Source organism: Budorcas taxicolor, chromosome 2 (assembly GCF_023091745.1).
Source record: "Budorcas taxicolor isolate Tak-1 chromosome 2, Takin1.1, whole genome shotgun sequence".
Taxonomy (NCBI): Eukaryota; Metazoa; Chordata; class Mammalia; order Artiodactyla; family Bovidae; genus Budorcas; species Budorcas taxicolor.
In genome coordinates, this window is record NC_068911.1 from 39,416,876 (window position 1) to 39,444,038 (window position 27,163).

The 27,163-nt window shown below is 56.4% G+C and overlaps 1 protein-coding gene across 2 annotated transcripts in view; it reads left to right on the plus strand.

Moving 5' to 3' along the window:
• The first annotated feature begins 1,224 nt into the window (after nucleotides 1–1,224).
• SRL (sarcalumenin) overlaps nucleotides 1,225–27,163 on the plus strand; it is a 37,076-nt gene continuing 11,137 nt past the window's right edge. The window contains exons 1-3 of one of the 2 annotated variants that reach the window (XM_052636193.1): nucleotides 1,225–1,353; nucleotides 24,001–24,978; nucleotides 26,721–26,822. In XM_052636193.1, coding sequence (XP_052492153.1) covers nucleotides 1,293–1,353; nucleotides 24,001–24,978; nucleotides 26,721–26,822 — 1,141 coding nt within the window. In that variant the 5' untranslated portion in view covers nucleotides 1,225–1,292. The remainder of the gene's footprint in view (nucleotides 1,354–24,000; nucleotides 24,979–26,720; nucleotides 26,823–27,163) is intronic. The other variant, XM_052636194.1, reaches the window with a different exon arrangement.

Genomic DNA, 27,163 nt, shown 5'->3' on the forward strand with positions numbered 1-27,163 from the left:
TCAAAATCTAGGAAATGCAAACTAATGTATAGTGGCAAGAAGCAGATCAGTGGTTGCCTGGGAAGGGGTAGGCATGCATGCATGCTAAGTCGCTTCAATCATGTCCGACTCTTTGCGACCCAGTGGACTGTAGCCCGCGAGGATCCTCTGTCCTGTAGGATTCTTCAGGCAAGAATACTGGAGTGGGTTGCCATGCCCTCTTCCAGGGGATCTTCCCTACCCAGGGATTGAAACTGTGTCCCTTATGTCTCCTGCACTGGCAGGCATGTTCTTTACCACTAGCGTCACCTGGGAAGCCCTGAGAAGGGGTAAGAGGGGTGAAGAGGGAGGGACTGTAATGAACGTGAGGACAGTTTGAGCATGGGGAATCCGTTTGTCATTTTGATTGTGATTGTGTACGTGTGTGAAGATATATCGAATTGTACACTTTGAATACGTTATTTGCTGTGTGGCCATTGTGTCTCATAAAACCGTTTTAAATGGGAAGTGCATGAAAGATGCCAACCAGACTTTTGTCCTGTCCCCCATGGCCAACGGTCGCCCCCACAGGGACGCTGTCCCCAGCAGGACCAGCTGACGCCACCCCTTCTAGAGCTGGCTTTCAGGGGGCCGTCACGTGCCCCCGGGAAGAGTGCATCAAGTAGCGTGTTGCAGAAGCGCTGCTGGACAGGCCCTGGTTCGTCCAGGCTCTGCCCAACCGCACAGCATCCGATGTACCATTTCCCTCCCGTCAGCATTCTGTCTCTTCCAGGGGAGAGGGAAGCCAAGGCTCCTTGCCATCGACCTCAAAGGTCAGATGTCACGGGCTTTCCTCAACTGACCATCAAGGCTCTACCCTCTTGACCTTCAGAGAGGGCCTCAAATGTGTGTCAGTGCCTGTCGTCTAATAGGCCCTTGGTCCACAAAGCCGAGGCGTGTGAAAGGGACTGCTTGCATGGACTTCAGCTCACATGACTGCAGGTGCTGAGAAGATTCGATCCCTGACTCCCAGACCAGACCCAAAAGGACACCCCACTTTTTCTCTGCTGTACACCCCCCACCCCTGCCCACCCTGCGACCCCTGTCATGTGACCCTGGGGCTGTCATGGGAGAGGAGTCAGCCAGGCCCTGCCTTTCCCATGGCAGCTGGCGCCGCAGGCGCAGAGCAGCCTCCACGGCCTCTGGGGTCTGCGCTGCTGGCCCATCACGTCCGCCCAGTTGCCCTGGTGACTGTGTGACCCTGCCGCCTGCCCCCGCTGCTGCCCGCCCTATAAATAGAGGTCTGGAGCAGCTGGGCTCTCTTGGCAGTCACCATGAGGGCGCTGGTCCTGCTCTGCTGCTTCGTGGCCTCACTGCTGCTCCCAGGACAAGCAGGTACGACCCCCAGCCAGTTGGCCAGGCCAGCCTGTGACCCCACGCGCCCTTGAGGTTTTCTGTTTACTGTGGGGTGGGAGGCTTGGGCGGTGGACGGAGGATGAGGCCTCTGTGGCTCCTGGAGCTGTTGGCAGCCCTTTGCCTCCCGGCTGGTCTCACTGAGAAGGCACTGGGTGTGGAGACCTGAGAGCAGTCAGGGGGCTCGTGGGGAGGAGGCCAGAGGGAGCGGAAGCCGTGACCTGAGAGGTGCAGGCAGGTGCAAAGCCTGAGCAGGGGGCTGGGGAGAAGGGCCGGCCGGTAGATGGTAGAGGAAGAAGACCCCAGGAGTCAAGACTGGAGCCTCCTAGGCGGACAGAGGACCCTGTTCTTGGAGGTGGAGGGAACCCCTGGAGGTCACTGAGTTGACCCTCCCACCTGGTGGAGATGGAGTGGTGCCTGGCTTTGCATGAGTGAGGGCAGGTAGGGGGGCACGGCTTGGGAACGATGGGACAGAGTGGGGCTCAGTTTGGGGTGGATTGGAGCGAAGAGCTGGAAACCAAACTTGGCAGTTCAGAGGAGGGCCAGGACCCAGTCTGGAATGGAGCTGGGCTAGGCCGGGGGCTTCACTGGAAGGGGGCTGGGGCCTGTGTGCTGTGGTTTTCCTGTGACATCTCAGCACTTTTTGTGGCAGAGGCGGTGGCTCTGGTTACAGCGTGGGGGCTATTTTTAGGTGTGGAGGGGGTACTAGAGCATTTTGCCACCTCTGTTCCCAAGACTCCTGGGCTGAATGCCCCTCCAAAATGCTTCAGGGGTGCCCTGGGAACCCCCCAGGAGTCCAGGAGCCCTGCTTCACCTTTTCGTGACAACTGTAGGCTTCTTCTGCGCTGGGGATCGTGGGGCCTTGGGTGTTCTCTTTCTTGAGGTCTTAGACCCAGACAGGGAGTCTAAGGCAGGTCCCATGTCAGGCAGGAGCAGAAGCCAGTCCTTCAAGGGCTGGAGACTGAGGCGGGGGGCTCCGGCCTCGTGTGTGCCACTGGGCCCTGCCCTTGTCTGCCCTTGAGTTAAATTTGGGCTCCATGGGGCTGCAGTGGCCGGGGCGGCAAGGATTCCAAGCGGCTGTCAGGCAGCTAAGTATGGAAACAGCCATGTAATCGGAGCCTGAGCCCGGGAGCCACTGCCGACCTCTCCCCTGCACCGCCCAGCCCCAGCTGCCAGCTCCGCAGCTTCCACGCTGTCGCCCCAGGAACTTTTAGCCTTTTAGGGACATCCTTTATGTTTCCTCCCACCACAGGAACTGGACATCTGGAATGTCCCACAGGTCCTGTTGGGGGACCTCGCCATTGGGAAAGGAAGCAGGCAGGTGCTTTCTGCAAAGATCCTTCCTTGGCAGTCCTTTCCTTCCTGGACTCTGCGGTGTGCCCCCCAACTGGCCCTGGCCTGGCCACTCGTGTGCGGGGTCCCCGCCCTCCTCCCCACTGCTCACGGCTTATGCTGTGTGTTCTTCACAGTGGTGGGCTTTCTAACCCCCAGTTGCAGATTGTAAACCCCAGATGGTTTCCTCCTGTGATCCAGGGTAGGGGATTCCATGAGTGGCTTCCCTCACCCCATAGTGACAATCCTTTCTACCGGTTGACTTGCCTGTAGAATATGCTACCAGTAAATGCCACCATGCCACAGACACAGCTTTGCTTCTGAACTTCCCACCCCTCTGCTGAATCCTCATTTCCAGCCCCATGTCACTCACCCCTCCCTGGTGGCAGGTCCCCTTCCCGCTTCCTGGGGGGACCCTGCAGAGCCGCCTTTCCTTCTTGTTTGCCCTCCTTGCTTCCATGGTCCTCCGCACCAGGGTGATAGGCTCCACAGCCTCCCCGACCCCCAATCCGCCCCAGTCCTTTGTAACCGCCAGCGTCCTTCTCTTTGTCTTGGGGACCTGGCCTGGGGCCAAGCCTGCTCAAGGACAGAGGAAAACAGCCCCGAGAGGGTTTACTCAGTCTGCTCATGGTCCAGGTGAGGGAGCAAAAACCAGAGGAAAGAACCGTGGTCAAGGTCAGACAGCGAGTCTGTGGCAGGCACGTTGGGCCAGGGCCGGTCTTAGCCCACCTGGGAGTTCCTGGCCTCCTTTGGCCCTTCTCTCTGCAGTCCTTCTTGGACACCCCAGTCCTCCTTGGACACCCCAGTTTCTCTGCCTGTGGGTATAGGGCCATGCATGGCTGCCTTGGGATACAGGGCAAGACCAATGCCTTTGAACTTTGACTCCCCAGAGAGCATGTGGGAATGGGGGTGCTGCGAACACATTTCTTTGGGCTTAAACTGCTGGTGTTTGTTAGGCTGAATTCAGGACAGCCTTGCTTTCTGTTACCTGCTTGAGGCAGAGATTGAGGGACGACAGGAGGTCTGAGTCTGCTTCCTCCAGCCCAGCCCTGGTTTGCAAACTCACCCAGTCTGCTCTGGCCCCACCCTGCCATCCCAATGGTGAGAGATTGGTGTGTGCTGGGGCTCCCAAGGCCCTCCAAGAGCAATGGGGGTCTCTAACCCCTTCGTGACATTTCCTCTCCCACCCAGAAGGAAGTGGTTTTCACAGCCCCTCAGCAGGGTAGCCCAGGTGCCATGATCCAATTGTGGGGAGAGCTCAGAGAGAAGGTCATGAGCTAGGGGATCCTGGGGAGGAATTAGACCCAAGAAGCCTTTGCAGCATGTGCCCCTCCACCACAAGCTGTGTCCCCAGTGAGGTCCCCAGCTCCTGGCTTGACGCTGCCAGGTGAGTCGTGGGGAGCAGGTGGTCCACTTCCCACGTCGGGTGTATGAGGCGCTAGTCTGGGTCTGCTCAGTGGACGCAGTCCCCGACGTGGGCATCGAGCCTGGTGGCCTGTGGAGCCACGGTTTGGGAAATGCGGGCTTTGCCTCCCACGTGGGTGTGGCGGTGAAGCTCACACAGCTAGCTCAAGGGCCAGAGCTGGAATCTTGGACCAGAGAGGGGTCCGTTGAGGCTGGTTGCATCCACCTGGCCTTGGGTGCTCGCTCAGGTGTGGTGGCCAGGAAGGAGCCTAATCAAGACTCCTGGAAGGAGGAAGACGACTCAGGAGGAAAGTGACTGTTCCTCCATTGATCTGGCCTGAGGGATAAGGACAAGGCATAGATACGATGCCTTCTGGCCTGGAAGGAGGGGTGTGGCTGGAAGAGGAGGGCGTGGATAGGGTCTGCCACTATGGGGTGCGCCCCTCTACCCCAAATCCAATCTAAAGCCAGACTCACCATCCCTTCCGTTTAAATACTGCTCGAGGATGCAAAGTGCTTTCACTCAGACACCTTCCTTAATTCATCCCGGATCTAGTGTGTGCCTGCTGGTTCGCAGGTGTGGGGCCAAGGGAACGCGGATAGGCACTCTGTCCTTGGCATGCTTACAGTCTGGGGCTGGGGGAGATAGGGTGTCCCCCTTGTGGCTGTGCACACACAAAGAATACACACGCGTGTCCTCGGGGAGGTCCAGGTAAATGGGGTGGGGTGGACGGAAGTGGATCTGAGTGGATCGGGAAACGTCTTCCAGGTGAGGGAGTGTCTGAGATGGGCCTTGAGAAGCATAGGGTTCAGAAGAGAATGCTGAGGAAAAACAGGGATGAGCACATTCATGCACCAGGGAAGGTGGGGCTCAGGTGAGACCCAGGAGGGTCACGGGGAGGAAGGGTGAGGTGGGGTTTGTGGCGAGTCCAGGAGGCAGGGTTGGGGCCAGAGTGTGAGCGGTGCTGGGCTGAGGAGGGGGCTTTGCTCTGTGGGTGGCAGGTAACCATGGGGTGGAGGGGTGGTTTGGAAAAGTGTGTCTGGCAGTTGTTTGTAGGGAGGAGTAGAACGAGCTGGGATGATGTGTACTCTGGCAAGGGAGAGGGATGGACCGGAGGGCAGGCCCCACAGATGCTGGGGAATAATCTGCTGGACTCCTTGGCCTGGCGAGCTGGGTGGGAAGAAGCCCCCGAGGGTTTCATGTAGGCCACAGCAGGCAGCATCTTGCCAGAAAAGTAAGACCAGGATCGTAAAAGAACCGATTTTAAAAGGTCATCTGAAATCATCATGAATTCTGGGTCCTGGAGGAATGCCTGGATGCAGATGGTTAGCTTAGGAGGAAGGTCGGGTCTGGGGATCCGTTTGGGTAAAGATGAGGGCGAGGCTGTGAGATCCCCGAGGATGCTGCTGCAGAGAGAGAAAAAGAAGAGAGTCCAGGACCAGTCTCCAGGGAGTGGGAAGAGGAAGACGATAAATGGATTTCAGGAAGATGGGACGAGATCCAGGTGGAGGCGTGACCTGGCAGCGGAGGACAGGGTGCTTCCTGCAGAGGCTGTGAGTCCTGCAGAGAGGCCAGGGAAGGTGAGGCGTTGACTTGGACACCAGGAGGCTGCGGACTGGTCACTCAGTGAGGACACGGAGGCACGTTCACCGGGACAGACTTTCAACATTAAGTCTACGAGAGCTAGAGGACGGTGAGAGGAGGTGGGACGGCTGAGTCTGCAGAGGAGGCAGTGTGTTCCTGGGCCGATGGGGAGGATGCAGAGGAGCAGGAAGGGCTGATGATCGTGGGGCATGGGGTGGGCGTCAGAGTTTGAGAGCGAGGTGGACAGGTCCGAGGGGGTTTGAGGGGGGATCTCAGAGGGAGCCCCCGTGCACTCAAGGTTCACTCAGCAGTGCCTGTGCCCACCAGGAGCTCAACGAGGAAGTGAGGATCCTGGTCTACAACAGGGGATTGCTACAGAGCAGAGAGAAGGCCATGGAGGGGAAGAATCAGCCAGAGCTGACCAAGAACCCCTTGAGGTAGAAAAGGAGGCCAGTTGTCCTGAGATGCGTGGGATCAAACAGCAGGGCCCAGACCAGAACCTGGTCTCCAGTCCAGCTGAGATGAGGCCAGGAGGTGGCCAGTGAATCAGCATTTTCATCACAGCAAATGTTGGTCTCTCCCTTTTGGTGAACCAGCCCTCTCGAGCCTTCAGATGCTGCAGAGAAGGGGGCAAAACCTGACCCCAAGCTCTGTCCCAAGGTGTTCATTCCGCAGACACGCACACACCTGCTCCCGGGAAGCGCTGTGTTCGGCTCTGCAGGGACTGTTACTTTGGTGGAAGCTGGCGCAGGGCACGGTGCAGGGCACCGGGCCCAGAGGCAGCTGGGCTCAGGTTTCCTCTGGGTGTTTTCCAGGTGGCTGCAAGGCCTCCCTCCGCAGCTCCCTGGCCCATCAGCAAGACTCTTTTCAGGCTGAGGGAATTCAGGATCTGCTCCGGGAGGCCAGGGCCCTCAGAGACACCCCCTCCACCTTCCTCACTTGCCTTCTCAGGGGCCTTATAGATTTAGATGTGGCTTCAGGCGCCTGTCTCTGCCCTGTCCGTTTCCTTCTCTCCTTGGAGGTTCCCTTCTCTCCCCAGACACTGGCCCTGCTTTGTCCCCATGAGATGTGCCCTGAAACTCATTCCAGCAAGGGCTAACGGCTCAACACTTAAACTGTCACTTTCCAAAGTCACTTTTTGTTTGAAAGGAGTCAGAAGATTTTAGCTCAAGGAATGCATCTCTAACATGGAATTTCTCATTGCTTTGGTGGGCAAGGTCTTACCCTAAGTCCCTAGTCATGGTGTTGAGGCAATAGATAGTCCCCAATCCTGAGCTGTAGAGCAGGGCTTCCTCTACCTGACCCTGAAGGAGGGGGAGACAGGGAGTGGGCTGGAGCCATGGTGGCCACAGCTGTAGGACTTGCTCTGTGGTTAAAAACCCACCCGCTGCTCACCTGCAGCCTTGCTGTCGTCAGCAGGAGGTAAAGCGGGTGGCGTAATTCGGCAATGGGATGGGTCAGTTTTCATCTGCGCTGAGTTTCTGGAGACATCCGTTTCCTGGTCTGTGTCACCTGGGATGTATCTTTCTTGGGGCTCAGGGACATCCCATCCCATTTGGTTTCAGCCTCATCCCTCTCCAGCCATGAAGATGGATTTGTTCAGAGTCAAGGTCCCAGGCACCCCTCTGGCATGGGGTGTCCCTGTCACTTCCTGTCTCCTCAGAGACCTCCAGGTCAGCCTTTCCTGAGCTGCCCATCCTCAGGGTGAGGGGCTGGGGTGGTGGAGTCTGTTTTTAAAATGCCTGAACTGTTAGGTCCGCCGTTCACACCCCTGGCAGGGCCTATAGCATCTGCTGCTTCCGCCCTCCAGCTCTTCCCCGGCTGGTGTGGAGGGAAGACTGGTGTCGTTGTTGTTTAGTCGCTGAGTCGTGTCTGACTCTTTGCAACCCCAGGGACTGTAGCCCACCAGTCTCCTCTGTCCAGTTCCTCTGTCCTTGGGATCTCGCAGGCAAGCGTACTGGAGTGAGTTGCCATTTCCTCCTCTAGGAGATCTTGCAGACTCAGGGACTGAACCCATGTCTCCTGGGTCTCCTGCACTGGCCGGCAGATTCTTTACTGCTGAGCTGCCTGGGAAGCCTAAGGCTGGTGGTGGGTGTGCCCAGTTCTGAAGCCCATGAGACCGTGGGGCTGGCGGGCAGCTCCTGCCTGGTGCCATCCCAGGAGCCTGTCCTTCCTGGGACCACATCATCGGGACCATAGGAAAGCAGTCTCTGTTGCTCTGTCCAGTTCCTAAGCCGGGACCCAGAAGGATTTTGGGTGGGACATTGGCCCAGTGGGGCAGGCTCCCCATGTTCATGGCAAGGCTGTTAAATGATGAGAAGAGGCTTTTCTCCTCTGGCCCTTGGGGTCCTTGTCTTCCACAACCTTGAGGACCCTTGACCTCTAATCCTCTGTCAGCTCAGAGTGCTCAAGGGCAAAGGATGAGTGCAGACTGTGTGGCCAACCCTGGGGAGGAGGGTTCAGCACAGCCTCCTGAAAAAACAGGCAATGTGGCCCTGGGTTGGGAATCAGGATGGACACGATTCGGGGTGATGGGCAGTATGTGATCATCAAGAGGCATGAGGGTGCGACGTGGATTCAGACACGGCAGGAAGAGGGAAGGAAGGGTGGGGCTGGGTAATCACACAGGGTGGGGGCTCAAGACGCGAGGCAGGACCGATTAGGCAGGCAGGGTCCCTCTCGGAAAGGCCCAGCTCTCTAGCCCAGAGGCCAGGCCGTGCCCATTGTGATGTCTGGGCTGGCCGCACTGTGCTGGCAGGAACGGGTCATGCCCCTGCCCTGAGGCGCTGCCTTCTATTTGGGGAGATGACACGCACTGAAAAAAAGATGTAACTAACACTCCGGGCAGCTCTGTTTGGAGTTCAGAGGAGGGCTGGAGGTCTGGCCTCACAGAAGGGCAGGGTTTCAGCTGCACTGGGAAGAAGGGGTTGATCCCTGGGCTGTCAGCTCCAAGAGGACAGGGCTGTGCATTTAACTCGCTCACCGCTCCGTCGCTGACGCATAGCACAGCGCTTGGCTCACTGGAGGTGCTTAGCAATGTCTGATGAATGATGAAAGATGACTCGTGTAGGCAGAGACAGGGCCGGGTGGGGGAGCATCTGGAGCTGGGGATCAGAGCCGGGAGCAGGAAAGCTCAGAAGGTGGTGCTGGCAGAAATGGGATGAGAACAGCTCTGGCTCGAACATGGGGCTCGAACATGGGGCTCGAACATGGGGCTCCTGTTGAGGGAGACTAGACCACCCTGATCGGCTGGAGCCCACTGGAAAGTACCTTGAATGCTGAGCCAAGCCTCTGTCTCCCTAAGCTCTCAGCATGCTCTAGCCCCTCCCTTTCCAGTCAGCTCCTCCCCTTCCCTTCCCTCTCAGATATTTTTGGATCCTTCTAGAGCAGGGACTGCATTCTGAGCTCAAACAGGTGCAGGCAAAGTCTGGCCTGGAGTTTGGGGCCCACGGGAAGTGGGTTGCACAGGGAGCCCCGCCCAGAACCAGGCCAGGGGGGAGCCCTGGGGTGTGGGAGCCCCCGCCCTCCCTCCCTCCCCCCTCCAGGCCGCTGCCAAACCTGCGGCCCCTGGTTCTCCTCCAAGTGGCCATTCAGTTAGGACCTCGGCCAGTGCAGTTGCCTCCCATAGAGTTTTCCCTAGATGGCAATAGGTTGACACAAAGCCATTGCCTTGATCTTTAGGTCCCCAAAGTGCCTCTGATTCCATGGGTGCCTGCCCTGTATACCTGCACCGCCCCCTCACACCAGAGACACTTCCTGGTTACTTGCTTTTTCCCAAACTTCCTCCTACGCTTTATTAATCAAGGGTCAGGCAGTAGAAGACCATTTATTTCTCTAGCTTATCCCAGGAGGTTGAAGACACCAGAAACACTCCCTGGACCCTAGGGAGGGGTCTGGAAACATTGGGGAGGGGTCACAGCTCTCGTAGTGGCCTGGGGGAGCCCATCCTGGCCTCAGGCTCCCAGAAGATGAAGCCTGGGTCCCAGGGGTCCCAGGAACAGAAGGCTGACGGCGACTCCACCTGTTTCTCCTGTCTCTTCCTGCCTCAGTTCCGTTTCAGAGTAGATAGTTAAGCTGATGTCTTCTTCACCCAGACCTCCCTCCCCTGAGGCTGCCCACGAGGGTACCCGGGAGAGGGGGCGGCATGCACTCTGAGACTCGAGGACAGAGCAAGCCCTGGCATCGTCACAGTTCACCAGCGAGCCCCTTACCACCTCGGCACCTGTTGGCTCTGCCCATAGAGTGGAATAGTACTCGCCCTATTTACAGCATGGGGTTGTTTCGTGACTAAAATAAGAAAGCGGCTATCGGATGCTTAGGATGTTTCTCGATCTCAGATACTTAAGTTTAGAAGGGCTGTAACAGCGATTACAGGCTCTCGCTGTGGACAGTATTCCTGTAGTTTGACACCTGCCTCTGGTTCCCTCAAATATCATGAAACGCGAGCGACTCCAAGGATCTCATCATCAGCACAGCTGCCCCTCTCGGCACTGCAGATATCCTCCGATTCTGTCCTCAACGAGCTTACAGACCAGGAGGGCAGGCCATCCCTGTTGGTGATAGGAGGAGGGAGCCATATAAAGCAGGTGTAATTGGGGCTAAAAATAAATGGCCAAAGCTTGCAGAGTAAGTGGGAGCAGGGACGGGGCCCCGGGGCTGGGGAGCACGGCCAGCATAGCCTCAGAGGGGCTCGAAGGCTTTCGTAGGGCCAGCTCGGGTGTTGGTCCTGTATTATTTTCCTGGGCTGCTGTTGCTGTAACAAATGACCTAAAACTAAGTGACTTCAAACAAGAGAGAATTTGTTTTAATTGAAGGATAATTGCTTTGCAGTATTGTGCTGGTTTCTGCCATACATCAACATGAATCAACCACAGGTATACATATGTCCCCTCCCTCCTGAGCCTCCCTCCCACCTCCTACGTCATCCCAGCCCTCCAGGTTGCGACAGAGTCCTGGTTTGAGTTTCCTGAGTCATACTACAAATTCCCACCAGCTATCCATTTCACACGTGGTGCATGTGTGCGCTAAGTTGCTTCAGTCGTGTCCAACTCTTTGTGACCCTATGGACTGTAGCCCGCCAGGCTCCTCTGTCCATGAGATTCTCCAGGCAAGAATACTGGAATGGGTAGTCATGCCCAGGGATCGAACCCGCTCAGGGATCGAACCCGTGTCTCCTGAATCTCCTACATTGCAGGTGGATTCTTTACTGCTGCCACCGGAGAAGCCCCTCCATATATGGTAGTGTACATCAAAAAACAGAAATTCATTTTCTCCCAGTCGGCAAGCTGGAAGTCTGAAGTCGAGGGGTGGGCAGGGCACGCTCCCCCTGAGGCTCCAGGCGAGAGTCCTTCCTGCCTTTTCCTTCTGGCGCATCCAGCAGGCCTAGGCCTTCCTTGGCTCCTGGGTGCGTCTCCCTGATCTATGCCTGTGTCCTCACTTGGCCTCTTCTTTGTATGTCTCCTCCCCCTCTTATAAGGACAGAAGTCTTGGACTCAGGGTCCACTCTAATCCCATATGAACTTATCTTGACTAATCACCTCTGCCCAGACCTTATTTCCGAATAATGTGACATCCTGAGATTCTAGAGAGAACACTCTCTCTTTTTGGTATTCATTTATTTGTTTGTTTATTGATAGCTGCACCAGGCCTTAGCTGGGCCACGCAGGGCCTTCAGTCTTCACTGCAGCACGCAGGGTCTTTGACTGTGGCATGGGAGCTCTTAGTTGCAGCATGCAGGATCTTGTTGTTTCCTGACCAGGGATTGAGCCCAGGCCCCCCTGCATTGGGAGCACAGAGTCTTACCCACTGGATCAGACGTTCCCTCGTTGCTGGCTCTGAGCAGTTCCCATCTGTCTCCCAGGATGTCACACCTGTTTCCTTGGTCCCCTCTCCAGCCCCACGGCCCACACAGTTGTTCCCAAAGGCTAATATGGAGCTCTGCGGACACTCCCAGGGTGAGTGTGTTGAATGAATGGACGGACAGCTGGCCGGGGATAGGGAATTTCAGGAGCAGTGTCTCGCCTAGCGGTGGTCCTGGGGAGGATCATGGGGAGGATTTTCCAGCTCCCTGTGCTCGGTCACGTGTGCCCAGGTACAGAGTGAGTTGGAATTGGCACATCTGGAGGGCAGGGGTCTGGTTCCTGGCGGCCCGTCATGTGATGGAGAGAGGCAGCGAGAACTGAGAACCAGCAAACTCCCCTGGGAGTGCCTGCGCCCAGCTCTGCACTGTCTTCTGCGAGGGGTGGGGGGTGGCCAGAGAGGAGCAGGATGGGGGGCCCTCCTAATACCCAGCAGACGTCACATGCAGAAGGAACGTCTGGGTGACCCTCCACCGCCATCCATGAGGGGTTCACTTCTCAGCCTGCTATGCTCCCCTCGTCGGAAGGAGCCCCCAACTGCAATGTATCTGGGTCTCCTCAGGGTGGAGTTAGGGGTCCCCAACCCAGAGACTGGGGTGTCAGCCAGCTCTGGAAGCTGGTGGCTGTAGCTCTGTGGTTTGTCCTGGCTCTGGAGGGACGAAGAGATGGGGGGCAAGTCACCAGGGTCCCCTCCCCTTTCCAGAAATGCTCACCAGTGAATCCAGTTTACACCCAAATCCCCTACCCCTACCCCAGGAGCTCTTGCAACGAGCTCCTGGGGTCCACATCCCTGTCTGGTGCTGAGACTCCACTGCAGGATGAAATTTCTCTCTCCCTGCCTGCCACTCCCTCCAATTACCTGCTCTGTCTTTGAGGGGAGGATCTTTATATTCAGGAATCCAGATCGGCAGCTACTCCTAGGACCCTTTGATCACAAAATAATAGGCCAGTTAAGTGCCTCTGGTTCTGAATCCTGGTTCTGAATTCCTCTCTTCTGGAACGCTGAACTTTCTGATTCGTGGGAAGGCCTTACATTTTGCCACCATTCACCTGTCCTCTCCTCCCATCCACCCATCCACCCATCCATGCGCGCATGCATCCATCCATTCATCTGTCTGTCCATCCATCCATCCATCCAATGGCTGTTCTAGATGCCGGGACATACAATCTCTGATAGACAGGCAGTCAGATAAGCAAGTTATCTAGTCTCTTAGACTTTTATAGGTACAGTGGAGAAAGAGAGACTAGGATGGAAAGAAGGGACAGAGGGTTGGGAGGCAGCCTCAGCAGGGTGGCCAGGGAGACCTCACAGAGAAGGTGACAGGGAGCCAGGACTCAGGGGAGGATGGGAGATAGCCAGGCAGTGAGGGGAGAATTCCCCAGCTGAAAGCACAGCATAGGGAGGCAAGGGGGAGCCTGGCACTCCCAGAAGAGCAAAGCAAAGAGACAGAAATGGGTGATGGGGAACAGGACTCGGAGGGTGTGTGCAGAGGAGGGCATGAGGCTCAGGGAGGGGCTGTTCCATAATCCAGGTGAGAGATGACAGTGCCTGCCTACCTGGGTCCTGGGCTGGCAGCGCTGCTGGTGGAGTGGGGTAGGGGGTCAGGGCTGGTGGGAGGGAAACAGACTGAGAGATTTTGAAGGTAGACCACAGGTTCAACTAAAGTTTTGGAGAAAGAAAAGAATTGTAGATGCTTTATTTTTTAAACAGCTTTCTTGAGATTTAATAATTCACGTGTAAAAAATTTGCCCAATTAAGTGCACAAATCAATAGTTTTTAGTGTATTCACAGAAAGGGGCAACAATCAGCATCATTTTAGAAGGGCTGTTGGCTGGGAGCAGAACAAGGGGCAGGCCTGGTCCACACTTTGCACCCAGTAGGTTCCTGGGAAGATGGGTATAGGTTGACTGCCAAGGTCAAGGCCCAAGGACAGTGGTTCTCAGATTCTAGCATGTGTGAGAATCACCTGGGTGCTCGTTAAAAAAGCAGATTCTGGACTTCACTGCTAGTCCAGAGGTCGAAACTTCCCTCTTCCTATGCAGGGTGTGTTGGTTTGATCCCTGGTCAGGGAACTAGATCCCGCAAGCCACAACTAAGGATTCACATGCTTCAACAAAAGATCCCTTATGCTGCAGTTAACACCTGGTGTAGTCAAAAAAAAGAAAAAAAAAGAAAAAAAGGCTGTCATGTTGGTTGACAGGCGCTGTGGGGACACAGAGCAGAAGCCCCTCAGTACTAAGTCCAGGGATGCGTCCCAGGGGTTCGGCCTCAAAGCTGAGGTCTGAAGCAGGAGCTGGAATTAGCCAGGCAGCACTGGGAGCAGGGAGAGAGGAACCAACTGGTGTTGGGGAGGGTGACCCGAAATCCTGTAGCCAGATTTGCGGGAAGCAGAAAGCGTTCCAGGTAGCCTGGCTGTCAGCAGACCCATCACAGGTTAGGTCGTGTCTCCTAAAAAGATATGCCGAAATCCTAACCTCAGCATCTCAGAGGGTGGCCACCTTTGGAAATAGGCTTGTTGGAGATGTAGTTAGCTTGTGTGACTGGTATCCTGAGAGGAAGAGGAGGAGAGACAAAGAATAGAGGCACAGGGAACAGGCCACGACTGACGCAGGGTGAGACTGGGCAAGACTGGAGGTGCCCATTGATGAGCCAAGGGCTGTTGAGAGCCGTCCAAGCTGGAGGACAGGAAGGCACCACTCCTAGAACCTTGGGGAAATAGGGCCCCTTGATATTGGACTTCTGGCCCCAGAACCATGAGGGAATACATTTCTGTTGCTTTAAGCCACCAAGTTGCAGGACTTTGTTACAGTAGCTTCAGGAAAGGAATACAAGACCAAGTTCAAGTTTTGTGCAGGGACTTGGGAGTCTTGTCTGGCGGCGGTGGGCAGCCCCCTGGGCAGGCGGCCTGCTGGATCCTCAAGTGCAGTCTGGTGGAGTCTGGCTGGCAGCAATGACCAGGAAGGGTCACCCTGGGGACAGTGTGTGCGGAATGTCCACTCGCTCTTGCCCCGCCCTCTGTCCTGCCCTTGGCCTTAACTTTCCCCTCCCCAGGGGAGACCCGAGAACTAAGGAATCAGAGACCGGCCCTGGCCCTCTGCACGGCCACCAGGTACCAGAGGAGGAAGAGGTTCCTGCATGGTCAGAGCCCCGTCTGGGGTTTTAGTGTTTGAAGAGACGAGAAGGAGTACCTGGGTTCTCGGTGACACTGGGTTCACGCGAGAAGGAAGCTGCTCTTAGGTATAACTGCCTTCATGATTCCTCCCCGGAGTGGGGAGGTCCTGAGAGGGAGCCAGACCCTAGCTTCCTGGGAAAGTGTGGCCCACATGTCTGAGGCTACAAACGGGAAACAAGTCTGCTTCCAGAGGAGATGTGGATTTCCAGAACGTTCCACCAGAGAGCAGCCTGGGTGTTCCAGACATCTTTGTCTATGGAGTCCAAGCTCTGGAGCTGTGAATGAAGGTAACGGATGGCTGCCTGCTCTGGTGACCATCCATTACCAGATGATCAATGCTCTGGAGGCTTTGGGGGTTGGTGAAGTTCACGGAGCAGCGGATGGGCGGTGGTCTTCTGCCCTTCCTCTGTGACCCCAGGCCTTCTCCAAGCATCTGTCCAGATTCGTACTCGGGGGCACAGCCTGATATCAGTGCCCTCCCCTGGCCCTTTCTGGGAGGCTGCACTTTATAGGGGAATGGATGGGTGATCCCAGGAACACTGGGCCCCAGGGATGGGGTGAGACTTGGGTGTAAGGGGTTGTAAAGATCAGGTTGACAAGGACACCATTACCATTTGGAGCCTTCCAGAAAGGCCAGAGCTAGAAGCCTAGGAGCCATCCCTTTACATCTGGCTTTGCCCCAAGGGGCTTGGCAACATACGGGCAGGTTCTTTTCGGTCTCTGGGCCTCAGTCTCCTCATCTGTGAAATGAAAGAGCTGGGTTAGTGAATTCCTAAATTTCCTTTTAGTTCAACAAGGCTGTAATAGGAAAACTAAGGCTGAACAATGAGATGAGCCCAGGGGCCATGAACCTAAGGATTCAGAGGTAGAACCTGTCAGTCTTGAATTTGAGGAAGCCCTTTGGGAGAAGGCAGAGGATCTGGCATCGTGGCTGTGGGCAGTGGTTGTTCTGGAAGGGTCCACAGGGTGGAGTATCCCCTGTGTTGCTGCTGCCCCAGCTTCTCCCATTGGCTTGACCTTCCTCTGCAGTCTCCTCTGAGCAGACCTAGGGCTGGGGGGACCCCTGGGGGTGGGATCTGCTAAGGAAGACGCCTCACTCCCGAGAGCAGGCGGGAGAGGGCCTGGGGGTGCTGAGGGGGCGGGGCTGCTGGCAGGTGTGGTTGGGCAGAGCGGTGTGTGAGGTACCCCCCACCTCACCCCCGAGCTCTGATTGCAGGATGAGCCAAGTGCTGCTGAGCGGGAGCTGGAGCCGCCCTCAATCAGCTCAGCAGCCGGAGCTGTGTCTCAAGGCCCGAGTTGCTCCTGAGGGGCTTGATGCTCCCTGTGCTCACTGGTCAGAGGGATGGTGGCGAGGCTCCTCGGGGCCCCCGAGTGGCCTGTCTCCCACTGTGCTGCCATTTCCCAGAGCGGGGAAAGGCCTTCACCCATCCTCATGCTGACGCGACCCCTCACGCACCTTTGCGTTGGGGTGCAACGCAGGGCCACCTCAGAGTGACAGGAGGGGCCAGGGAGGCAGAGGACAGAGAGGGAGCTGTGCATGGTCGTGGAAGTTTCTGAGTGAGTCGGGGCAGGACAAAGTCTGGGTACAGGCATGCCAGCAGCTCACCCTCGTTCCTGTCCCAGGCCAGTGGGAACCGCAGAGAGCAGGGACACCCACAGCTCCTCTCTGAGGTGCTTCCAGCTGGAAAAGAGGGAAAAAGACCCCGGGCAGAAAGACCTCACCTGGCCCAAGGATGGACCACTTAGAAACGAGGTTGAGAGGAGTAGGGTGCAAGTGAACCAGGGTGGCTCCCGTCCAAAGCCAGTTCTGTTTTGCCCCACCCAGTGAACTTGGGATTCAACCTGGCATCTTTGCTCTTCTAGGAAATTATTATTATTATACTTGACATTTGTAGAATGCTTTTTTTTTCTTTTTGGTTCTGTACCAACTTTCGGGCTTTTAATTCCCTGAACCTGGGCCCACGGCAGTGAAAGTGCCAAGTTGTAACCATTGGGCTGCTGAAGAATTCCCTGTAGAGTGTTTTAAACATCACCTGATGTTTAAAATACTCCAAAGAGGTGGCAGAGCAGGTATTGTTCCCTGCTGCGTTTTATGGGGGGAAGGAGCTGGGTGCAAGTCAGTGAGGGGCAGCCTATATACTAACCTCATGGGCGGTGAGGAAGACGTCAAGGAGCAGAGCCCAGCTCTCCTGGCTTCTGACTGAGTCCAGAAGGATCAGTCTGGCTCTGGGTCGCACGGCAAAGGAAAGCCCTGAGATGAGGGCCTGGCCCAGGAAGGTGTCAGATCAAGTTCCTTAGCTCAAGAACCAAGCTGACTTCCCCCAACTTCCCCAGCCTGGGGAGGAGGTGGGTCTGTGTCCTTGCTCCCCCACCTGCCAAGCCCACGACGACGGCTCTGAGCTGAACACAAGGCGTCCATCTGACAGGGGCCTCCGGGAGCCACTCTCCTCTGGCCCCCGGTGGGTCGCCCCTTGTCCGGTGCCCCAGAGTTAGACCATCAGTCCTCCCAGAGGTGGTCCTCATGCTCCTAGGAAGGTTGTTTCTTTGGGTGGGGAGGCCATGGTGGGGGAGGCTACCTTCATACCTCAGCCTGTCTCAGAACCCAGCCTGTGTCCCTACCCCCTGCCTTTCCCCTCCCGCCCAGTTAGGGCTCTCTGACCGGAGGAAGCATTGCCAGCGACTCCTGCGAGGATCTGTGCTCCCTTGAGGCAGGGAAAGCCGTGTGCTCCTTAGAGTGTCCAGTTGCCCCCCAGGGCTTAAGGCTTAATGTCCTACTTCTTCCAAAGGTACTTGCCTTTTGAAAGTGAGTGCTTACCGTTATCCACGAATCCTCCGGGCATCAGTGTATACACCACAGCTGTGGAATCCTGAGCGAATTTCCCAGTGTACCTCCTGAACTAGGAATTCCTGGGATTTAGGGGTGGGGAATGGGGATGGAGTTATTCTGTCAGTCTCTGGACTTTATGGGTTAAGAACAATTGTGTTGAAGTCTTGAGCATGGTTTTCAAAGCGAGGAAGAAGAGGGCAGGCTGAGAAGTCGCTGTCCTTCTGAGGTTGACTCACCCCCTCTCATTCCGAGGTTGGGGGGCATCGACCAGGCACGGGGACAGCACATGAGACTTGGAGTTGGTACAGAGCTGGGTCCCAGAACCAGCCCGCTGCTGACTAGCCTAAGTAGCCCTGTGGTCTTGGGATAATCGTTTATCAGAGTTCTAGGATCCTGACCAGTGAAATCAAACCAGTTGGTCTGCGAGGAGGACCCCCAATCCCATGGTTCCCACTGGCCGCTGCCCTTGTCATCCTGTTCCATGCCCTGGGTGAATCATGGGGCTAGAGTCCAGCCTGGGACAAGCTATCCTGGTGGGATTAGCCTTGACTTTAGGAGCTTGGCCAGGAAGCCAAAGAACCTTCTGAGAATGGCTGCCTGCCAGGGCCCCTTGAGGGGGCTGTCCACAGAATGGCAAGGGAGAGGGCCTTAGGGTCCCCAGTGGGAGGCAGGCACTTCCCTCCTAAGTTCCTTTCCAGCATCAGAGTCTGTAAACCATCTGAAGTCTCATTTGTGAAGCGAAGGAACAAGGGGCCTTGAGCGGTGAATATTTACTCCGTAAAATAAGGTCGAGAAAAAATGTGATGCCGGAGGGGCTGCTGCAGTCTGCTCAGTCCAGGAGCGCACAGGGACGCAGAGGGGTCAGCCTGCCGCCCCGGCCACGTGAACGCAAATTCCAAAGTGCTCTCTGCTGTACCCGAGGCACCGCCGGTGAGACGTCCCAAGTGTCTGGGCAGAGGAGAGCCTGGTGAAAGATGGGGGCCTCCCTGGGCACCCTGACCGGTATTCCTGGCTCCCAGGGGCAGACGTGTCTGGAGGTTGAAGTGGAAAGGGATTGTGCCCCCGGGGACTTTTTTTTTTTACCGCATGTGCATCCTCGTGTATGAGTAATGGTATATCTTACCTATGATGATCTCTTTTCTCCTGAGGTCCAGTCCCAACCTCAGGACAGATTCTCTGACACTTGGGGGTGTCCCGGAGCAGGGCTTCTCATATGCAGGTGTTTGTTAGAATCACTTGTGAAACACCCAGATTCACACTGACCCAACCCTGGACACAGGGCATCTTTGTCAGGAAAGCCCTGCAGGGCTTGGATACCACCTGCCACAGGCAAGAGATCCCGGGCATTGTTTCTTGGTGAGAATGCTAGTCCATCCCTGGATGGCCTGTCAAGCCCACACTGGACTTTCCTGTGTCTGCTTCCTCCTTTCCAGAGAAGTGAATAATCAGTTAATAATCCTTGCTTTCCCTGCTTCAGAGGACCACTGGGGGGTGGAGAAGAACACAGAGTTATTTGAGGGGAAGTGTGAAATTCAGCTTGAAGGTCAGATGGCCTCTAGCTCTCTGCTGGGCGCATGTTGATCAGCAAAGTGAAAAGATGCTGTTGGGGAGGCTTCTTGGGCTGTTGGAGGAAATGAGCAAGAGGAGGCATTCTCAGGGAAAAGGCAGCAGAGGCAGAATAGTAGGGCAGACCCAAGGAGAGCTGGCTGGGCAGGAAGTAGCAAGGGGGTGGCTGAACCCTAGCTCCTTCATCTCCCTTCACCCCCTAGACCCTTCCATGGAACCCTAGCACCTCAGGGGACATGGTCTTTGGGAGCAGAAAGAACTCTAGACTGAGGGCCATGACCTTGGGCTCTGTCCCAACCCTACCCCTCACCTTGAGCAAGTCTCTAAAGCTCCACGGCCAGAGCTTCCTCCTCTGTAATGGACTCACCAAGGCCCCAGTAATTACTGTGGGCAACTCCACAGTAATCTGAGTCCCTGTGAAAGCATTTGGGAACAGTTAGGAGCTGGAAAAAAATCTGGTGTTTGGCAGTGGAGGGTGGAGAGAGGAACTGAGCCTGGGGCCCCCACTGAGGCTATGGAGGAAGGGGGGAGCAGCTGAGAAGCTGACCCCCGCAGAGAAAGGCTGATGACAGAGAGGGTGTCAGGAGAGAAAACAGAGCCAGTTTATGCTGTGCTCTGCCCCGGGGCACCTGTCAGGCTCAGGGGCCTTCCTTGATCGCCAGGGTTGAGCCGGGGGCTTGCTATTTGCATACGCTGGTGCTGGCACCCAGGCTTGCCTGGGGCCTGGGCGGCTGCCTTGGCAGCAGCACATACAGTGCAGTACTGCATGTCCTGGGAGAGACTGACACCCATCTTACCAGGCTCTCAACCTGGTCAGGGTGTCCTGGGTCCTCTGTGCACCCCACCCCTCCTCCGGGGCCGCTGTGGGCCTTCCGCAAGAAGTTAAGGAAGTCAGGGTGGGTGGTAAGACCACCCTGGTTTGATGTCACAGAATTGAACTAAGTTTAACCAGAGGCTCTTTAAGCCTCTGAGCTGCTTCCGGGAGGAGAGATTGGACCCAATGGCACAGCTGCTTCCTGGGCTTTGAGCTCTGGGGACCCAATGGCACAGCTTGTTTCATTGAGAGACTCTCAGAGAAGTTATTTTTAGCCTGGGAAGGAAGATCATGGGGCATGAAGTCATCACCCTCGCTCTTTGTCACTGGAAGGGCAGGAGAAGCTTGGCACTAAGTCATAAAAGCCAGGGAAGAGTATGAATATAAAGAAGTAAACACACAAGCACACACCTGAGTTCCTGTCTAGGGCCCAGGTGTGGAAATACACAGCAGTGCGAAGGTCATGTGTATCCCCAGAGTCTGGGGTCCTTATCTCCCTTCAGATGATGCAGCCCTCCCACCTCCACTGGGCCAGAGGGTGTTTTGAGACTAGCAGAAATGCTGCAGGTAGTCAGACCCAGAGCCCGTTCAGCCTGCTGTCATCACCACCATCAACACTATCACATCACCATCACTATCACTGTCACCATTACTTTGGCCACTTGAGAAGAGCAGACTCATTGGAAAAGAACCTGATGCTGGGAAAGATTGAGGGCAGGAGGAGAAGGGGACGACAGAGGATGAGATGGTTGGATGCCATCACCGACTCAATGGACATGAATTTGAGCAAACTCAGGGAGACAGTGAAGGACAGGGAAGCCTGGCATGAGTCCATGGAGTCTCAGAGTCAGGCAAGACTTAGCAACTGAATGACAACAGTCAACATTATCATCCTCAGTACCACCATCATCATCACCATCATCACCATCACTTTGACTATCACCATCACCATTATCAACATCACCACCAGCATCACCATTACTAGCAACATCGCCATCATCACCATCTTCATTATCATCACCACCAGCATCAACAGCATTAACAGTAGAGGATGACAGGGCCTGTTGAAAGGGGCTGGACTCCCCAGAGGAGAAGTTCTGATCACTGCTCTTCCAAGGTCATTTGCCAAGCCCTGGTGACCCATCTAATTTGGAAGCCTCCAGTGGGCACATGAGTGGAGAGAGGCCAGGAGCAGAAGCCTTGGGGTCAGGGTTATTTGGCTGGGTAGCATTTCCCTTCTCCAGAGGATCTTTCCAACCCAGGGATCAAACTCAGGTCTCCCACATTGCAGGCAGATTCTTTACCAGCTGAGCCACAGGGGAAGCCCAAGAATACTGGAGTGGGTAGCCTATCCATTCTCTAGCCAATCTTCCCGACCCAGAAATTGAACCAGCGTCTCCTGCTTGCAGGCAGATTCTTTACCAACTGAGTTATCAGGAAAGCCCCTAAGTAGAATCACACCCCCCCCCTGCTAATTTTTTGGAGGGGGTTACAGTCCTGATGCTGGGGCTACACCCTGGGCTAGTTAATTCAATGAGAACCTTCAAGGAGGAGGAGAGGAGTGGGATCAAGAACCAGGTGTTTCCACGTACAGACAGTGGTGAGAACCACTGGTTTAGAGGCAGTTTTATAGGCTCAGGTTGACTAGTGCTTCTTGAACTGTAATGTGCAGCCAGTGAGTGGTTCAAATGCAGATCCTGAATCAGTGGTTCTGGGCTGGGGCCTGAGAGTTGGCATCTCTACTGATTCTCCCAGGTGATGCTGATGCTGCAGGTGCCTGGACCACAGGCTGAGGAGTGTTGGGAGGGGTGCAGGGTGGGGTAGGGGGCGGGGGAGAACCCCGCTGCAGGATCAGACAATCTCCTTTGCAGTTCCGAAGTTAAATGGCCTCAGCCGGTTGCTAGCTGTGTGATGTTCGGGGCAAGACATTCAGTGCCTCTGATTCCAGTCCTCTCATCTGTAAAATGGGGATGAGTAAGACTTGTTTCACAGAAGAAAGCAAATAGAGTAAGATCAAGTTCATGTTTTATACATCCAGTGCTCAAGCACTGCCTGGCACACTGAGTAATTGTCCAAATGTATCTCATACGATATCTATATATCTATCTTGCTGCTCAAAGGCCTGTCAATCTCTTGCTGCTAAGTCGCTTCAGTCGTGTCCGAGACTCTGCAACCCCATAGACGGCAGCCCACCAGGCTCCCCCATCCCTAGGATTCTCCAGGCAAGAACACTGGAGTGGGTTGCCATTTCCTTCTCCACTGCATGAAAGTGAAAAGTGAAAGTGAAGTCACTCAGTCGTGTCCGACTCTTTGAGACCCCATGGACTGCAGCCCACCAGGCTCCTCTGTCCATGGGATCCTCCAGGCAAGAGTGCTGGAATGGGTTGCCATTGCCTTCTCCATGTGAATCTCTTGGGTTAAACCAAATTCCTGCCATAGATTTTTACTTCCCCAGAGGTTGGGGGGAGGGCAGATAGAGATTCAGGGAGAGGAATGAGGACTTACAGGTATTCAGGTGGTGATGAAAGAAAATTTTAATGAGTTAGCTCCCCAACTACCAGGAATTCTGAATGTACCCAAATCTCCCCCATGGACCTCTTCACAGCACTTTCTTGGGGGAGTGGGGTGGGTCAGGCAGGGTCCCAGCCTGCAATCCAGGAGCCAGAGCAGGTGCATCCAGGGAGGGCAGAGGTACCAGTCGGAAGGGGCTCCCATGTGCTCCCCTCAACACAGCATGGCATGGAAGGCCTGGACGAGGAGTGGGCAGTTCTGGGTTCCACTTGCCCACTAGCCACCTGGTGTTTTGGGCAAATCAAACACTCTCTCTAGACCTTCAGCTCTGAAATCTGGCTGATAGTAATAAGGGAGGTGAAGGGGGTCACAAACATGAGTGGGGGGAGTGTTACATCAACATACGGGCTCCTTTATAACGAAAGGCACCCAAACTTCCCATCCTTCTGAATTTGATAGCAGATTATGTCTGTGGGGATTAATGAGAAAATATTTGTGCCTGGCCCTTAAGAGGCCTCCCCAACTTTCAGGGAACAAGGGGGTGGGTACTCCCAAGAAGTGGCTTTTCTTTGTGGGAGGCAGAGCTGGGCCAGCACTGAGGCAGGATGCTCCTTCCTCAGAAAGAGTCCTGTGAAACCACGGAGACCCAGGAGCGTCTCAGCGACCCTGAGGCAGGGCCCCCACTTTGCCCTCATCCCCATGTGCCTGCAATCACCCGCTTTGCAGGGCTCCTCCTTAAACACGTCCCCACCTGGGCGGGGAAGGCTCGGAAAGACTAGACCCCACCCTCTCTTCTGACCCCACTGTCCAAATGCATCACACTCATCCCTTGACAGAGGCTCCTGGCACATTCTGGGCCCCTACCTGCCCTCTGCTTTGCCCTCCCAGTGCCCCTGGCTCTCGCCTTTAAGCCCTTGGCCCTTAGAAGGGGAAGGCCATCGGGAAGCCCAGGCCTGCCCCCGTGGGTATCTCCTCCTGCCACACGTCCCCTCTAATCTAAGGTAGAGAGGCCAGCAGATGCTTGTCCTTAAGAGGACAGAGTTGGATGTGTGACTTAATAAGGTTGAGAGCCATAAGTAATCCTCAGAGTGCTGTGCCCCGTAACCCAAGAGGACCTGGCCCGCACGCACCTGTTTTCACTCCTTTGCCGATAGCAGTATAAAAAGCATGCTGCTTAATGACTCTAGGAACTGACCAGGGGTGGCAGTTCCCATCCGCCCTGTTTTGGAAAGATCTGCCGGGCGAGCCAGGCTGCACGTGCCCGCCCGCGCGGTTGAGGAAGGACTGGAAGGGCGACGCCCAGCTTCCATCCCCCCGGGATGCCGGGGCGGGGCTGGGGCGGGTCAGCTGCTCGCTCAGAGCCCAGGCTCGGGTCAGGAGGGGGCACGCCCGCTCTGCCGGCCACTCGGGGAGGTTCCGAAGACGAGGGAGGGAGGAGCCCCACCGTCCCCGCAGGTCCGCACAGCTCTGCCTCTGCGAGACAGGCTGTTTTTAGAGTTGTGAGAAGCAAAGCGCGTGCCAACCCCTTGACACTGACCCCTCGTGTTCTGATCATCTAGAACTGCAAGTTTCCTCTTCGGGTGGCACGGAAGATGTTGGCAATTTGTTGGAGAATCATTTCTCTGCCGGAGACGCAAGTCTAGAGGAGAAAGAAAGGGCGCTTCGGGCAGAGGCGGCCCCTGGAGAGACGCACCCGCTCCTTCACCCCCCAGAAGGCGGGGAGGATGGGAGCTCGGAGAAAACAGCTGCCGAAGGCCTGGGCTCCGATCCCGATCCTGAAGCCAGCCTCTCCAACGCCTCGGCCTCCGAGTCTGCTGCTACGGGGGAACCTGCGGGGCCCGGGGCGGAAGATGCGGGCCCGCCGGGAGCAGCGAGCGCCCTTCCCGCAGGAGGGGAGGGTGAGCCCTGGGAGGAGGAAGGGGCGCGGGAACTCAGCTCCGGAGAGGGCCTAGGACAGGAGGCGGAGGGACCGGCTGGGAGCGGCGAGGTCCCCGAAGAAGCTGCGGAGGCGCTAGGGGAAGCAGCGGCGGGGTCCCCAGAGCCTGAGAACGCAGGGGACTCTCCCAGCCAGGAGGTCGAGACAGGAGGGGAGGGCAGCCCAGGGCCGGGTCAGGAGCCAAAAGTGCCTGATGGAGCTGCGGATGTGGACGCAGAAGCCGCGCAGAGGACGGAGGACCAGGCGGAACCCAACTCCATCTCGGCCGCGGCCGCGGAAGACGCTGCCGCGCTAGAAGAGGAGGGGGGCTCCCGGGAGCACCGCCCGGAGGAGGGGATGCCCGCGGAGCACCCGGACGAGGCCTCCTCTGAAGAAGAGGGGGGTGAAGAATCCGAAGAGGAGAGCGGCGACGAAGAGGACAGCGGCGACGCGGCTAGTTCGGAAGAATCCGGGGGCGCCTCGGAGGAGGAGGAAGACGAGAAAGAAGCTGGGGAAGGAGCCCACGCGGCAGCGGGAAGCGCGAGCCTTGGGGAGGAGGGGTCCCCGGAGGAATCGCCCGAGGGTGCTGACGCGCAGGAGCCCAAGGAGGAGGGGCCACATGGTAGGGGAGCGTCCCAGGGCTGCCCACTCCCACCCCCGCCTGGCAGGCACCTCGTCGGAGGGGGCTGCTTCGGGCATTCTGGTGGCTGCAGTCTTCCCGGAGGTTTTGAATGCAGAGGAAGATAGGGACCTGCAGGGCAGGCGGGAGAGCCTCTAGCCAACCGCGGGGGTTGTAGGGCAGAGGCCCCATGGGGGTTCCTGTCCCTCTGGGTGCCTCCAGGCTGTTCCTTACCTCACTTATCCCCACTTCAGAGAGACCCACTGAGAGCCTGCACCCTGGAGGGCCCAGAGGAACCTGGTTACATCTGAGTTAGGCCATCAGAAACTTATCCGTTAGAGTCCCTCCTTTAACACAGACCAGTGCCTAAACAGACCAGTGTCTAAACCCAAAGGACAAGGGACACGGGCAGAATTTGAGGCCGGGAGGCAGGCTGGTGGGTGTGAGGGGCATTGGGGGACCATGCTGGTCGGCTAGCTCCTGGGACCTCCCTTTGAAGACTAGGTCATGTCAGGATCCTTAAACACTGGGCTGGCTGAGACACTAACGTCCAGCACATGTCTGTCCCGCAGATGAGTGGCTGGAGCAGCCACTCAGGGCCAGGGGACAGGGTGGGGAGATGGAAGTGGGCAGGACCTAAGCTATTGGGCAGCATTAGAGGTGTGTCCAGCACTGGGCATGGCCTCATCCACTGAGTACACTGACCTGGACCCAGAATTGGCTTGTAGGATGGAGGCGCTGGACTCAATCTTCAGTTTCCAATGCAGGTTTCCTTCCAAGAACTTCATTTCCCCACTGGTCAGGGACTTGCAATGGGGGACCCTTCCCCTGGCCTCCCAGATCTGGGTCTGATCGCAGAAAGGATCACCCTGTTGAGACACATTGATTATTCTCTGCTGCCATCCCTCCTGGAACTGGTCTCCCCTTGTTCCCACAGGCCAGGTCCATCCTCCTTCCATCACCTAAAATTCTTTGTGCAATTAGCCAAGGATTAAAAAAAAATGGCTGTGATGTTAAGAGGCCTGGGGCACCCCTCCCTGGGAGCCTCAGGTGGTCACGGGCACCTCTGGCTGGGTCAGAAGCAACAGTGTACCCTCGCTCCCTCCCCCCCTCCCTACTCCCCCTCCACTCCCCAAGACTGCCTGTAGCAGCTCTTCCTGATGAAATGCTCACTTGACCAAGCCAGTGGTCCACCTAGAACCTGAAAGGCAGTCTCCTATAAACCTCTCCTTCTCCTGTCCTGGATCTCAGCTCACAGGCAACCCTCAGGAAATTTTCCAACTTCCCCACCTGAGATGTCATAGGCACATGTCTTAGGCCCTCCCAGCTTCCGGACTCTCCTCCCGAAGCCACATCGATGCCTGTAATTGTATTGCTTTCCAGGTTACTTCTCCCCCTCTCCCCGCAGACTGTGGAAAACTCCACGTGGGCAGAGCTGGGTCGGTTTGGGGCACCACGGCATTCACAGTGCAAGGCTCCGTGCTTGGCACGTGTATAGTAGGTGCTCAGTCAACATTTGCTGAACCCCTAGAATGGATCGTGGAGCTTCACAGGTGTTGAGTTTGGATTTTCAAAGTCCCTCCTAGAGACAGCTCCGTGCAGTTGAACCTGGACCAGCTCCGATCAGCACTTGCTTGCGATCCTGCCCCACCCTGCCCACTCCCCAGCTTGCCTGACTGGAGGGAGCCCCAGAGCCAATGAATCCTCGCTCTGCCCTAACCCCCCATCTCTGCTTCTTTCTCCAGAAGAGGCGGAGGATGTGAGTGAGGAAGCCCCACTGAGGGACCGCTCCCACATCGAGAAAACTCTGATGCTGAATGAGGACAAGCCAGCTGATGACTTCTCTGGTAACCAGAGGCAGGGGCTGGGTGGAGCCGGGTAGGGCTGGGAGAGCTCCGGGGCCAGTGGCCAGGCAGAGCCCTGAGTCTGTAGCTGAGGCCGGCAGACACCCCAGGGGAGGAGGAGTGCCCTGGAGTTGAAGGGAGGGGAGCGCTTCTCTTTGTGGAGGAGGCTCTGTGAGCAGGTCCAAGCTGGAGGGCTCTGGGTTGGCGGGAAGGAGGAAAGGCGATCCGAACAGAGGGACTGGTTGGGGAAGCAAATGGCAGAGCTGCGACCTGGGGATGGTTGTCATTGTTCAATTGCTCAATCGTGTCCCACTCTTGGGGACCCCATGGACTGCAGCACTCCA